We start from the raw sequence: 15,749 nt of genomic DNA, 5'->3' as shown, positions 1-15,749 counted from the left end.
TGCAAATGAGCTACTCGTTGTAGCTCACTTGCATTCTCTATTCCTTTGGTACCTGAGTCGGAGAATCGGGACGTCCCTTTTGATTAGGCTCCTCTTCCTGGCCTCTTCAGCCAATCAAAGCGGGCTTAGCTGGCTGTTGTCAGCGAAACGCGCTCTGATTGGCTGAAGAGACCAGGAAGAGGAGCCTAATCTAAAGGGACATCCCGATTCTCCAGCAACCAGGAAAATAGAAAAATTTTGCTGTGGAGGGGTAAGTGGCACGGCGAAGACAAAATAGAAGGGGGAAAAAAACACGAGCGCCGGCAGAGCAAAAAACTGCAAAAAAAAAAAACGTCTCTCACAACCGCAGGGAGAGAACGTCCTTAAAGGACGCCCCTCACATGCGCTCCCTGCTTTTTTTTTTTTCTTTTTTACTTTTTTTGGGGGGCCCTTTTCCTTTCTGATTCCCTCACAGGAGCCCTAACGAGAGGTGCAGACCTACCGTTAGGGTTCCTACGGTAAGGGAATCGGAAAAACGGTAGTGCATCTCATTATAATGGGCTGCAACAGTAGTGCAGCTCATTATAATAGCTTTTGAATCATTTGCATTCCGTTTTCGTTGCCTGCTACCGTGGCAGGGAAAATGCCCTTAGTGCATGCCCCGGGTAAACTACTTGCGTTTTAAACTGGCTGGAACCAGTTTAAAACGCAAGTTGTGGGCTCGTTAGGTTTTGTGCATCTGGCCGTGAAGGAAACGAAAGTGTTCAACTGGAGAAGGGGGGGGGGGGGAGTTGTGAATGACTGAAAGACATGCAAATTTGGGACAGGAAAACAATCTCAATGCTGGCCATTAGCACACAGGGTACATAGGAGAGTTTTAAAAGACTGAAGGAACCAAAAGTGTTCGGGGGGGGGGGGGGGGGGCAAGTTCTGAATGAATGAAAGAAATGAAAATTTACGAGAGGAACACAATCTGAATGCCGGGCATTTGGACACAGGGTACATAGGACACTTTAAAAAAAAAATGAAGGACGTGAAAGTATTACATCTTGGGGGAGGGGTGAGGAGGAAAGCGGTGGGGTATCCGGATACTGGGCGTTAGGGCCATGGGGGTACATAGACTTTTGAAAGCCTTAAGGAACCCAAAGTGTGGGAAGGAGGAGGAAAAGGAGGGGAGGGAACGGGGTGAGGGGCATTAGGAACAGGGGTGGGGCCCTGTCACACACTCTCATTCTCACACACACACTGTCACACAGACAGTCTCACTCTGTCACACACCCGCACATTCACTCTGGCTCTCTCTCTCAAACATACACACTCCCAGGAAAACCTTGCTAGCGCCCGTTTCATTAGTTCCAGAAACGGGCCTTTTTTACTAGTTTACCTATAATATCCTATATATCAGCTACTGAATTCTTGAAGAAATATTTCTCTGATACTTTGCTAATACCTTCTGATAGCCACCTTTTGGTGACTAAAATTATATTTCCTTTAAAATCTTCTTTATCAGAGAAAAGAGATGTAAGTTTAACTGACATTTTGGAAAATTTAGAAGTTATAGATAGTTATTATTAGTGACTTTCGTCTTTGATTTATATAGGAACAATGTTTTAAAATTGTATTTCCGATACATGGTTGATAGTTTTTTGGGTTCAAAGAGGAATATATTTCCTGACACATCAAAGGAATCGCAGACTGGGAGGTGTGAGGTCTTGGCTTTTAAGCCAGGAATCATTGCCCTAGGTGGGACCTTCCTGGCGCGATTCCCTTGTAAGTGTTTTATTTCCTTATTACTTATTTGTTTGAACCTAAGAAATTATTAGAATTTGTGGAAACAGATGAAGAATCCTCTGCAGCAACTTCCTTCAGTTACCACTGTACCGGCTGGAATAACCGATTAACCTTCCTCCCTCAGAAAATGTGAAGTGTAAGATTAACCATTTTGAGTTTTTCTTATTTTCTTTAAGATAGTTTTCCTGATCTTGGATCTTCCAATTGTGGACAATTATGTAAATATATATTGTTGAGAGAAAATGTTTTCCTTTTTATATTAATTTCTGTATTTCCTTACATTTATGTGATAAATGTGAATGTAATTAAGTAAAATGATAAATAAAATAAATAAATAAATAAATAATCTGCACCAAATGCCTGCTATCAAAGTTAAGGTGTGTTTGGTGCAATACTTCTGGTTTACCTGTTGAGGGCGTTCCAGCACTTTGGAAAAGGCAGCACTGCTAATGCAGCTTAGTAAATAGACCTCTTAGCCAACTAGATCAAAGCTTTTGAAAATTTACTAAACTGATCTGATAAATTTAACTTACTTAAGTTTTACTAGGTAATTAGCTGACATGCTTCAGGGTTGGAAGGATCAAACCGGATGGCTAACACCGTTTTTCAGATTATCCCCCCTGTTTACTAAGCCATGCGGCAATGCCAGCACAGCCCATTCAAAATGAATGGGCTGGGTCGGCATTAGCGCATGGCAGCTGCTAGCGCGGCTTAGTAAACGGGGGGGGGGGGGGGGTGCTCAGGGCTGTGTTCTGCAATACCAGGTCTAAATCTGGACAGCCAAGACTCAAGATTCCTCTCTTGTGACCTAAAACATTAAACAAACCACCTTCCCCAAGTCCAGATCCTCTTCCTTCCCAAAACTCATAGAATTAAAAAAAAATCTTCAATTCCCACTGCTCCTGTATTAAAAAATGTTTGAAAATTACTCGTCCACTCACATAACTCCAACCTAAAGTTTTTAAAACTCAGCCCATAAAAGGTACAAAGAGAAATGAATGAACTCATATGACCCAGATGATCCCATGACGTTTGCTCCAGCTGCTCTTGGAGATCACTCCCCCTCCTCTACTGACAAATTAGGTAACATTAATTTCACATAGAAAAGAAACCCTTCAGAACTTCCACATATTCAATTTGAATTCCATAGATTATTTATATCACCTTACAAAGTACTGCTTTCCAGCTGTAGAAATGTAGATAACAGTGTCACCTTAGTCAGTTTTTATCTACGAGTGTATTTTATTATACAGATTGAAGGTAAATGGACTCTCATTGCCAGCGCCACATGGAATGAAGTTGGACATAAAACAGAAGAACAAGTCGATTATGCCTGGCTGGAATTTCTCATTAGTCAAGGACAAGTAAAAGTAAAAGATGTCCGCAGCAGGTAAGTATATGCTGCACTTCAAACACTGGGGTCATTTTTAAACTGCCCACATGTACTTTTCACTTTGCAGAATGTGGTGAATTTGAAAATTATTCTGGGACAAAGTACCACCAACGCATTTCCACCTGCCAATTTGTTCAGATGCTTTTTCTGAGTAAAAATGTGCTCTTGAAACTTCAGAAATACAGCCCTCATTTTACAAGAACTATTCAGATTTAATACATGCACACATACCAGCACTCAAAAGTTTATCTTGCATGGAAGTCTAAGTTCCCATTTTAGAAAGCCTGGGATATCTCTCTATATAAAAGGCACCACCAACGTTCTATGAAGCCTCCAGCCGGAAGTGTGAAGGGAGAGAGATATCCGGTTTCCCCATGAGTGTCTGCCCCGCCCTGTCTGTAACACAAACAGTCAGTGAAGGAAAACACAGCAAAGCATGAAATCAAATCACTCTCTCTGTAACAGTGAAGGACTCAGAGGGGGGAGGGGAGAGAGGGCAGAGGGCAGGGACACACACACTCCCACATGCATACAGAAGAGAACCTTGCTAGCCCCCATTTCATTTGCATCAGAAACGGGGCTTTTTTACTAGTGCACATATAAGACCCAAGTGCATGCAAAGGGCGTGTTTTGGGCGGGACAATAGCAATATACTTCTGTGTCCTAAAAGATTGATGCTGGGAGTTACACCTGCTCCTAAGCATGTTTAGGATTTGGTAAACAGCTGCTATGGAGCAGCACTGCACTGTAGGGATGGGGGGGGGGGGGCATTTGGAAAGCCCCTCATTCCAAATGCCAAACTGGTAAGGTTAACAGGTCACTATGACAGTGTCGGGAACATAACTGGTTCTGGAGCTCTTTTACTAAGCAGCGATAGGGCTACCGCGCATGTAGCGCATGCCAAATTGTCACTACTGTCTGTGTGGTGGGCGCCAGGCGGTAATTTTGAAGTTGGCACGTGCTGTTTACCATGTTAGAAAATATTTTTCTATTTTCTACCATGGGGGACGTTCCCGGAGGTAATCGGCAGCGTGGACCACATTGGCGCGTGCTGCCTGATTACTGCATGAGTAGCGCGTGAGCCCTTACCTCTAGGTCAAAGGGTGGCAGTAAGTGCTGAGGCAGTAAATAGTCATGTGCTACTTTTAATTTTAGCACACAGTCATTTACTGGCCCTTTTTTTATTTTAAAAGCCCCTTTTCCCAGCTGCGGTAAAACATGGCCCATCACGCGCCAATTTCACGTGTCCAAACTTCCGCAGGCCACTTTTTACTGCTACTTACTAAAAGGGCCCCTATGTTTCTAAGATAGAATATAACCAGTTATCTTTCCAAACATAACTGGTTATGTGCCAGAATATGCCCAGTTAGCTTTGCACGCTTAGAAGCGTAACCAGTTATGTGCTGGTTTTCTACACATCTATATTGTATACATTTTTTTAAATGGATGTTTATGCTGCATGCATCTGGCACATAAACATCCATTTCCTGTATATTACAGCAGGCTCTACCTCGGCAGATTCTGTTCTAAAACACAGGAGAAAACAGATGCACTGACCTGTACTTCTCAAACCTTTATCTAAAATAGCTCCGTAAATGCAGAGTTCCAAATGCTAGCACAAATAATCCTTCCCCTATAGGGCTAGATTCTATATATCACACCTAAAAAAATCAGCACCGAAATGAAAGATCCTAAGCATTACCAAAAGCCTTGAAAACTACGTATGACCACCTAAACTTCCGGAAAAAAACTAAAAACTAACCTGTTTTAAAAGGCATAAATGCCTGATCTCTGCAACACAACAAAACTAAAGTACGTAATGGGCATAACACAACTCTTCCGTTGTACGATTCCCTAGTGTGGCTGTGCCACATGAACTTTATCTTACCACAACATCACTTTGTATTTGATTACACCGGAGTCTGCAAACGCCTCTCCGGTATTATGTAAGCCACATTGAGCCTACAAATAGGTGGGAAAATGTGGGATATAAAAGTAGCAAATAAATAAATAAAATAATCGTATTCTATAACGTACACCTTAATTTAGGCATACTTTATAGAATAAGCCTAAATTTCTGCATGGTTTATAGTATACACTTGGTGCCTGTCGACGCAACTAAATTTAGTCGTGGCCATTCATGCCACGTTTTACTTGGTGTTAATCCCAATGCCTAAATTACACATGGACTGGGTGTATTCTATAACAACGTGCATAGATTTTAGAAATGACCATGACCCGCCCATGGCCACACCCCATTTTCAACTTTGTACCTTAGAATTTACGCGCCCCACATTACAGAACACGCTTAATCAGTTGTGCACAGAAATGCTAACTATAGCCAATTACTGTCGATAAGTGCTTGTTAATTGGCAATTATCAGTGCTGATTGGCTTGCTAACTAATTAATGCTCTGGTTTACTAAGCAGTGCTAGCGGCTGTCCATGCGCTAGTGCCAACACGGCCCATTCACTTTGTCCATGCGCTGCGTGCACAAATACAGAATACACCTGTATTTGCACATGCAACGTAAGTGGCACTATATAGAATCCAGGAAATAGTGGGTAAAAGTATATGCAAAATGGCCCTTTGTGTATACTGTTCCTATTTTTACAGCAGGCAATTGTAGAAAAGCTCATTATCATGGGTAAAGTAGTGTTTTACCAGCAGAAATGTCTGATAATTAGTACAAGGCCCCAAAGTTAGGTGTGAGAAAGGCCGCCGAGAGGGGGCGGGGGGGGGGGCAAAATTCCCCAGGCCCAGCCTCCAGGGGGGCCCGGGGCCAGGCTCTCTCTCTCTCCTGCGCCTGACGGGCCCAGAGTGATCACGTCCCAACAGCAGCAGGAAAAAGAAAGCTCCAGCGCCGGGCCCCCCTCCAGCACTGCTCATTGCTCTGCCTCTACCGCCGTTCTGAGTGGCTGCTTTCCCTCTCAGGCGCATGCTCAGTTTTCAAACCGAGCATGTGCGATGAGAGAAAAAAGCAGCCGCAGGGACAGGGCAGGTGTGGAGTGAAGAGTAGCTCTGGATTCTTCCGCTGGCGGGGTCTCGGGATCCCTGCCAGCCACAAGTTATCTCACTTGCGGCAGCGGCGATCTTGGGGGGAGGGGGCGGCAGCGGTGACAATCTGAGGTGGGCGGCAACGATCTGGGGGGTGGCGGCGGCAGCGGCCCTGCCCCGGGCCTAGCTCAGTCTCTCAGCGGCCCTGGGTGCGAGATCCACACTCAGCTACTATTCTGCAAAGCGCGCTCTATACAAAGCACCGAGCATTCCTCTTGTTGCTGGACTGCTGTCTGCATCTTAGTATTGGTGAGTTGTTTAGTTATTTAAATTTGCTAAGGGAGCAGGAATACTAAACTAATATAAAAGGCCTTAAGATTATTTGGTATCTTTTTTGCTCTTATTTTGTGTCTGCTTCTCACTGAACTATACATTGGTACTTAGGGTGAATCAGTTGCTCATGAAAATACCTTGTAGTGACAAATTTTCCTCTTGTCCTCTTAATTAGGAGAAATGACTATAAATTAAGAGATGTGCTTGGGGTGGGTGGTAAAGAAGGCTAAACTAAGGCAAAAGAATTTTTATAACAGATAATTAATCTAATGCCTATTTTTACTGCTTTAGGGCTTTAACAATTAAATGTAAATGAAGAACAAATAATGTTAGACTATTTAAACAAGCTAATAAACCTACAAATTCTTTTTAATCTCACGCTTTTAAGTTACCACTTGTCCCAGCAAAGTAATTCACTTATCCAGAAAGCTTCCTCTTTTCTTAGATTTCCTTCCGAGACAAGAAGAAGTTTCTCTGAATAAGGGAATAATATTTTGCTGGAAGATTTGGAGGGACATTTTCGATATGATGTTCAAATGGCAAAATAAATATTTATTGAAAAAACACCCCGAGCATTGCAATAGGCAGAAGAACACTGGAAAACAAAACAGACACTTGATGCTAACAGAATACCCCGCCTTTTTCACACATGACCAGAGGTAGCCCCTCATGAAGTATAGAATAAGTAACCACAAACTAAAAATACAAATAGACAAAAATTAAGTTACACCCCCTAGAAGCCATACTCTGCATACAGTGCAAAACCAAAGAAACAGAAATAGTGACACATCCCTTTGTACCATGCAAAATATAAAGAGAGCAGATGTAAAATTCAAAACCTAACGTATTCAATCAGTGCCGTAGCGAGGGCAGCTGACACCTGGGGCGGGTCTCCGCTGCGCACCCCCCCCCCCCCCCGGGTGCAGCACGGCGCCCCTCCCCTTGGCGCGCACCCCCCCCCCCGGCACGCACCCTCCCCTGGAGCGCATTCTTACTTAGTTTAGAAGCGAGGGGCGGGCAGGAGGGCCGATCCGCCCCCGAGTCCACGTCGCTGGGAGCTGCGTCGGCTCCACTGGTTCCTTGCTCTCTCTGCCCCAGAACAGGAAGGTAAAATTATGTATCATACCTGATAATTTTCTTTCCATTAATCATAGCTGATCAATCCATAGACTGGTGGGTTGTGTCCATCTACCAGCAGGTGGAGATAGAGAGCAATCCTTTTGCCTCCCTATATGTGGTCATGTGCTGCCGGAAACTCCTCAGTATGTCGATATCAAAGCTCCATCCGCAGGACTCAGCACTTAGAGAATTACACCCACAAAGGGACACTCTGCCCAGCTCACCACCGCCGAAACGGGGGAGGGGAATTAACCCAGCTCATCCCCACACAAGTGGGGGAGGGGAATCCGTCCAGCTCATCCCCGCGGAGCGGGGGAGGGACACCACACCCGCCGATGCGGGGGGATCTGGCTTATCCTGCAACCGCAACCGCGGGAGGAGCTGACTGACCCTAACACCGCTGAAGCGGGAGGGGTACAAAGCTGCCCTACAGCCGCACGAAGCGGGAGGGAGTGCCGGCAGAACTTAAGTCTCAATCCAGCCCCGTAAAACGGAGGGGAGAGGAATGCAGCAGCTCACTGTAACACAAACTCGTCTCAACTCTTGAAGAATCCAAGTGAAAAAGCTTGAACACGAAGTCCTCCTGAAGGAACTGAAGACTAAACTTGAACCTAAAATTCAACCAGAATATAAACAGTACAGATATCTGGGAGGGGCTATGGATTGATCAGCTATGATTAATGGAAAGAAAATTATCAGGTATGATACATAATTTTACCTTCCATATCATCAAGCTGATCAATCCATAGACTGGTGGGATGTACCGAAGCAGTACTCACCCAGGGCGGGACATAGAAATCCCTGACCGCAACACTGAAGCTCCAAACCGGGCCTCCGCCCGAGCAGCCACAGTCAAGCGGTAATGCTTGGAGAATGTATGGGCCGAACCCAAGTTGCCGCCTTGCATATCTCTTCCAAGGAGACGGAACCGGCCTCTGCCATCGAGGCCGCCTGAGCTCTTGTGGAGTGAGCCTTCAGCTGGATAGGCGGCACCTTCCCCGCGGCCACATAAGCCGCTGCAATGGCTTCCTTGACCCATCTTGCCACTGTAGGCTTAGCAGCCTGCAGACCCCTACGAGGACCTGCAAACAGGACAAACAGATGATCCGATTTCCAGAAATCATTGGTCACTTCCAAGTATCTGATGATGACTCGTCTCACATCCAGACATCTGAGAGCAGAGTATTCCTCTGGGTAGTCCTCCCTACGAAAGGAAGGGAGACAGAGCTGCTGATTCACATGGAAGCGAGAAACAATCTTGGGCAGGAAGGAAGGCACTGTGCGAATAGTCACTCCTGCCTCAGTGAACTGCAGAAAAGGCTCTCGACATGAGAGCGCCAGGAGCTCGGAAACTCTTCTGGCTGAAGTGATAGCCACCAAAAAGACTGCTTTCCACGTCAGGTCTTTCTGAGATGCCCTCGACAAGGGTTCAAAAGGCGGCTTCTGCAATGCTCTTAGCACCAGATTGAGATTCCATGCAGGCACCACAGAGTGCAGAGGAGGGCGCAGGTGATTAACTCCCTTAAGAAAGCGCACCACATCTGGCTGTGAAGCCAGGGAAACACCCTTCAGGCGGCCCCTGAAGCAAGTCAGAGCAGCTACCTGGACTTTAAGGGAACTGAGCGACAGGCCTTTCTCCAGACCTTCTTGCAGGAACGCCAACACTGAAGAAATTGGAGCAGTGAAGGGAGAAAGTGAGCCTGCTTCACACCACGCTGCAAAGGTACGCCAAACCCTGGCGTAAGCAGTAGAAGTAGAGCGCTTCCTCGCTCTCAGCATAGTGGCGATGACCTTGTCTGAGAAGCCCTTCTTTCTCAGACGCTGCCGCTCAATAGCCAGGCCGTAAGACCAAAGGGGGAGGGATCCTCCATCACCACGGGACCCTGATGTAACAGGCCGTGCTCCACAGGCAGTCGCAGAGGATCGTCGACTGAGAGCCTGATCAAGTCCGCATACCAGGGACGTCTGGGCCAGTCCGGACCCACCAGGATTATCCGGCCCGGATGCTTTGCCACCCGGTCTAGCACCCTGCCCAACATGGGCCAGGGCAGGAACACATAGAGAAGCTCTTGTGTCGGCCATTGTTGGAGAAGAGCATCTACTCCCAGGGATCGAGAGTCCCGTCCTCTGCTGAAAAAGCGCGGCACTTGGCAATTGGCCGATGACGCCATCAGATCTAGGCTCGGCTGGCCCCAGCGCTTCGTGATGTCCAAGAACACCTGAGCAGATAGCTGCCACTCTTCGGGCTCCAAGGTATGGCGACTGAGAAAGTCCGCCTTGACATTCATGACTCCGGCAATGTGGGCCGCTGACAGCTGTTCCAGGTTCGCTTCCGCCCACTGGCATAGATTCATGGCCTCCTTGGCTAGAGGGGCGCTCTTGGTACCTCCCTGGCGGTTGACATAGGCCACAACAGTGGCATTGTCCGACAGGACCCGTACTGGCTTCAACGCCAGTACCGGGATGAACTCCAAAAGCGCCAACCGAATGGCTCTGAGTTCCAGGAGGTTGATAGACCACTTTGCCTCTGCAGGAGACCAGAGCCCCTGCGCTGTCCTTCTCAAGCAGTGGGCTCCCCAGCCCGTCAAAGAGGCGTCCGTCGTGACGACAATCCACTCTGGGGTCACCAGAGGCATTCCTGCAGACAACTTGTCGGTCTGCAGCCACCAGCTCAGCGCCTTGCGCACTGCTGGGTCCAAGGGAAGGCGCACAGCATAATCCTCCGACATCGGAGTCCAGCGCTGCAACAGAGAGTGTTGTAGTGGTCTCATATGAGCCCTGGCCCAGGGCACTACTTCCATCGTGGCCGTCATAGAGCCCAACAGCTGCACATAGTCCCAAGCCCGAAGAGGAGAGGCTACTCGGAACTGGTCCACCTGAGCCTGAAGTTTGACAATCCGATTGTCTGGCAGGAACACTCTGCCCACTTGGGTGTCGAATCGAACTCCCAGATACTCCAGGGACTGAGTCGGGCGCAGCTGGCTCTTCTCCCAGTTGATGATCCACCCCAGGGAGCTCAAAAGAGCAACCACCCGGTTCACAGCTTTGCCGCACTCTGCATAAGAGGGGGCTCGGATCAACCAGTCGTCCAGATAAGGATGGACTTGTACTCCTTCCTTTCGCAGGAAGGCCGTGATGACCACCATTACTTTGGAAAAGGTCCGCGGAGCAGTAGCCAACCCGAAAGGGAGGGCTCTGAACTGGAAGTGTCGTCCCAGGACTGCAAAACGCAGGAAGCGTTGATGAGGAGGCCAGATGGGAATATGCAGGTACGCTTCCTTGATGTCCAAGGAAGCCAAGAACTCTCCTGCCTTCACTGCCGCTATAACAGAGCGGAGAGTCTCCATGCGAAAGTGCCGCACTTTCAAGGCCCGATTGACCCCTTTGAGGTCGAGGATAGGCCGGACAGAACCTCCTTTCTTTGGTACCACAAAGTAAATGGAGTAACGTCCCTTGCCAAGCTGATTTTCTGGCACCGGAACGACCGCACCCAGGCGGATCAGGTTGTCCAAGGTCTGCTGCACTGCCACAGCTTTGACCGGAGACTTGCAGGGAGAGAGTACAAACCCGTCTCTTAAGGGTCGGCAGAACTCTAGCTTGTAGCCGTCTCTGATGACTTCCAGCACCCAAGCTTCTGAAGTTATTGTGGTCCACTCGCCCAGAAACGAGGACAGCCGTCCTCCAATCTGCACTGGGGCGTGGACCAAGGCCCCGTCATTGGGTACGAGACCCTGGGGGAGGACCGGAGGGAGCACCTCCGGGACGGCGGTCTCTGCGAAAGGAATGCTGCTTGGGGGAGAAAGTCCTCTTGAAGGAAGAGGGGGCAGAGGAGCCCGACCTGCCCGGGCGGTACCGACGGGCTTCCTGAAACCGTCCTCTGGAGGTACCGGAACGAGTACTAGCCCGAGCCCTGACCTCTGGTAACTTCTTGCCCTTAGACGTGCCGAGATCGGTCACGATTTTGTCCAGCTCGACCCCAAAGAGCAGCTTGCCTTTAAAAGGCAATCTAGCCAGGCGGGATTTAGAGGCGTGGTCAGCAGACCAATGTTTCAGCCAAAGCCACCGCCGCGCAGAGACTGTCTGAGCCATGCCTTTAGCTGAGGCTCTCAAGACATCATACAGCAAGTCTGCCAAATAGGCTAAGCCCGATTCCAGGGCCGGCCAATCAGCCCTCAAGGAATGATCCGAGGGGGAAGCCCGCTGCACCATAGTCAGGCACGCCCTGGCCACATAGGAACCGCAAACCGAGGCCTGCAAACTTAAAGCAGTCGCCTCAAAGGACGACCTTAAGGCCGCCTCCAATCTTCTGTCTTGGGCGTCCTTTAGGGCCGTGCCACCTTCCACCGGCAAAGCCGTTTTCTTAGTCACCGCAGTGATTAAAGAATCCACGGTAGGCCACAGATAGGCCTCACGTTCACTTTCAGGCAAAGGATAGAGGCGGGACATAGCCCTAGCCACTTTGAGGCTCGCTTCCGGGACATCCCATTGAGCCGAAATTAAGGTGTGCATGGCATCATGCACGTGGAAGGTTCTAGGCGGGCGTTTCGTCCCCAGCATAATGGCAGAGCCAACAGGGGCCGAGGGAGAGACGTCCTCCGGAGAGGAAATCTTCAAAATGCCCATGGCCTGCACTAACAGGTTGGGCAAATCCTCTGAGCTAAAAAGCCGCGCTGCAGAGGGGTCATCCGCTCCAACCGAGCGGGGATCCGTCTCCTCCAAGGAATCCGCAAAGGACCGTTGGGAGAACTCAGATACGCTGCCCTCATCTACATCGGAGGAGACAAGGTCCTCCAAGGCCTGGGAATCAACCCGAGGGCGTTTACCTCCGGGGACCTCAACCTCTTTACCAAACGAGGGAGCAGGGGCAGCGTTTTGCATAAGGAAGGCCTGATGCAGCAGCAAAACAAACTCGGGGGAGAAACCCCCCAGACTGTGCACTTCCGCAGACTGGGCTACAGCCCTAGACGCACCCTCAACCGGCGCTCGCAAGAGCGGGGGAGAGACATGCTGCTCATCCAAAATGGCGTCCGGCGCGACACTCCGCGAAGGAGCCGCGCGGGAAAAACGGCGCTTAACTTTAGCCGCTTTGGTGCCGTCGCCCAAATTAAGGGCGTCCATGGCATTAATGTCTCCCTCAAGGGCGGCCCACGAAGAAGCCGTCCGAGCCGCGTGGCCGGCCAAGATGGCGGAGGCGAGCAGCGGGGGATGGGCGTTTATGGCGGGAAAAACCGCCACGCCGGAGGAAGGACCGGGACACTCATCGGTCACGAAACTGTCACCCAACAAGGGCGAATCAGACTTTAAGACCCCCGCATCCCCTCTAGAAGCGCCTAAGCGATCCGGGGAGCGACTCTTTGCGCCCTCGCCCTCCGACGCCATATGCCACATGGAGATCAATCGGGGAACCCCCTGCCCGCTATAAAAAGGTAAAAATTACCTGCTTTCCGCTCCGAGCTGTAACGACCTGGTGTCCCAGTGAGTAGCTGCAATAAACGTTTAAATAAACGTCGAAATAAACGCCTTTAAGGACGTTCAAAATTTTTTTTTTTTTTTTTTTTAACGGAGCCAGCGGGAGGGGGGAGAAAAGGAGGGACCTGGCGCCACCAGGTTTGCACTTGCTCAAGAAGAGCCCTCAACCCCAGGCACTCAACAAAACCTAAAAATTAGGCTTGGAGGCCTAGCCAGAGCTGCTGCTGTGTGTGACCACCACCTGCTGAGATAGAGAACATACTGGGGAGTTTCCGGCAGCACATGACCACATATAGGGAGGCAAAAGGATTGCTCTCTATCTCCACCTGCTGGTAGATGGACACAACCCACCAGTCTATGGATTGATCAGCTTGATGATATGGAAGTAACCTGTTCCGGGGCAGAGGCAGCAAGGAACCAACGGAGACGACATCCCCCAGCGGCATGCACCCGGGGCGGACCGCCCTACCGCCCCCCCCCCCGTCCTACACCACTGTATTCAATTGCTACATTAAAAATTAGCAAATAAAACAGAAACAGAAAATAAGTGATACATTTTTATTGGACTAACATTACATTTTTTGTCTAGTTTTTGGAGGTGAAATAGTATGCTTGTCCTTAAGTCAGGACAAGCATACTATTACAGCAATATACTGTCCCGACCTGAAGAAGTAGGTTTTGTTCTCCAAAAATTAGAAAAAAAATGTATATAGTCCAATATAAAGGTGCCTATTTTTTGTTTTATTTATATTTATTAACTTTTAAAGTGGACTAACATGGTTACCGTAATAAACTTTATCCTAAATTAAAAATAAAATTCTTTTTTCTACCTTTGATGTCTAGCCATTTAAATTTTTCTAATTTTATTGGTCCCAATCTCTGGTTACTGCTTTCCTGTCTTCTTTTAACTCTCTTTCCAAGGGTCCCCTGTGTATGTGTAATTTTTTTTTCTTCTTCTAGATTCTTCCTCTTCCACTATAACCAACTTCACAGTGATCTGTTCCAGCTCTGTGGTGCTTGAGCACCCCAAATATTGAGCAAACCCTGTGTGTCCAGGGAGGGGTAATTTCTATTGGGTTTAGCACCCAATCATTTTGAAAAGTTGACTCCTTTGCCCCCACCTATCCAGTCATGTCCAATTTCTCTCACTCTCTACAGCCCGTAGCCTCTGTCTCTCCCCTCGCCTTTATCCAGTATTGCCCCATCTCTCTCTCTCTCTCTCTCATTACACTTCCACCACCACCAGAAAACAGTGGTCACCCACACAGCCGCAGCACAGAGCACAGTGACAAACTGGAAGTGGACAATCAAAGAAACAATGAGGGCCAGATGCACTAAACTTAACGAGCAAGTAGTAAACCCTGGCATGCACTAACAGTCAAAAACGGAATGCAGATGAGCAAATTGTGTAGAAACCATAGGCGGTCGGTGGCCCAACTGTTTGGGGAGGCTAAAGGGGGTGGAGTTAGGGGCGGGGCCAGGGGCGGTGCTTACCTCCATAATTGTCTGACAACACACAGAAAAAAAAATAAGTAAAAATAAAATAGTCACAATTAATATCTTTTATAAATTTAGATATTAGATTGTAAGCTCTATTGAGCAGGGACTGTCTCTTTGTGTCAGGTGTTCAGCGCTGCGTGCGTCTGGTAGCCCTATACAAATGTTAATAATATTAGATATGTATCATATGTCAAAGAATAAAGTGGTTGCTCAAAGCATAAGCTAACCAATCGCTCAACTGCAAAACACTATGCACAACTTTGTGCAAAAACACACTCAGAACCTTACTGTACCATAAATATTACACTGGACAGAATACACCAATATACCACCCATACGGTAAAAGCAGACCATGAACAATATGAAACAAAGGATCATAATATCACAATTCTAATGTAGAGCCACAAAACACCCTTTTAGGGTGGATAGTGTTCACAATGAGCTCCTTTTATTAACAACCATATGTAGATCCTTCAAGAGGAAGTATGTCATGATTTAGGCTCTACACCCTTTCAGATGTTTTGGTGCCAGCTCAGTAAGGCCAACACACAATCTCTCCACTGCAAAACACTATGCAAAAACTTATGCAAAAACACACTCATAACCTTAGCAAACCACAACAGCACCAATTACAAGGACAGGACAAGCTACAACCTTATGCGTGGAAAGGCAGCACTATAATTACACCTGGCTCTAAAACACCAGTATACAACCTAGTGAAAAAAATAAAAAGGGCTGCAAATACTACACGCTAACAGAATACTGCACCTTGATCACACATGAAAAACACATGACACAACAGATATGAAGGCAAAATACTGAACTGGAAAGTTACCTCAAGAAGTCAGACTCTGCATACAGCAATACTAGAAAAATTTAAACATGCATGCAAAATATCACAGATGCACATTTCCAAAAGCTGACCTATTTCAATTAATACATTCTGAATAAAAAAGTTTTCTACCTTTGCTGTCTGAGTATTTAGTTTTTCTGTTAGCTTTGGTCCCAGTTTCTTATGTTGTGTGCAGCAATTCTCTTCTCCCCTGCCCTCACCTCCTCTCCAGGGATCTGTTCTCTTCCCCTTCTCTCCAGCGATCTCTCCCCTCCCCTCCATCCATCCACCCATGGCCAGAAATTCGCCTCTCCCCTCCCCTCCAGCGATCTGTTC

General features: G+C 47.8%; 1 protein-coding gene across 1 annotated transcript in view; it reads left to right on the top strand.

The window, feature by feature from the left end:
• LOC115473214 overlaps window positions 1-15,749 on the top strand; it is a 68,144-nt gene that overhangs the window by 18,768 nt on the left and 33,627 nt on the right. The window contains exon 2 of the mRNA XM_030207994.1: window positions 3,024-3,160. Coding sequence (XP_030063854.1) covers window positions 3,024-3,160 — 137 coding nt within the window. The remainder of the gene's footprint in view (window positions 1-3,023; window positions 3,161-15,749) is intronic.

Source organism: Microcaecilia unicolor, chromosome 6 (assembly GCF_901765095.1).
Source record: "Microcaecilia unicolor chromosome 6, aMicUni1.1, whole genome shotgun sequence".
Lineage (NCBI taxonomy): Eukaryota > Metazoa > Chordata > Amphibia > Gymnophiona > Siphonopidae > Microcaecilia > Microcaecilia unicolor.
This window is presented reverse-complemented; position numbering and strand designations above follow the sequence as displayed.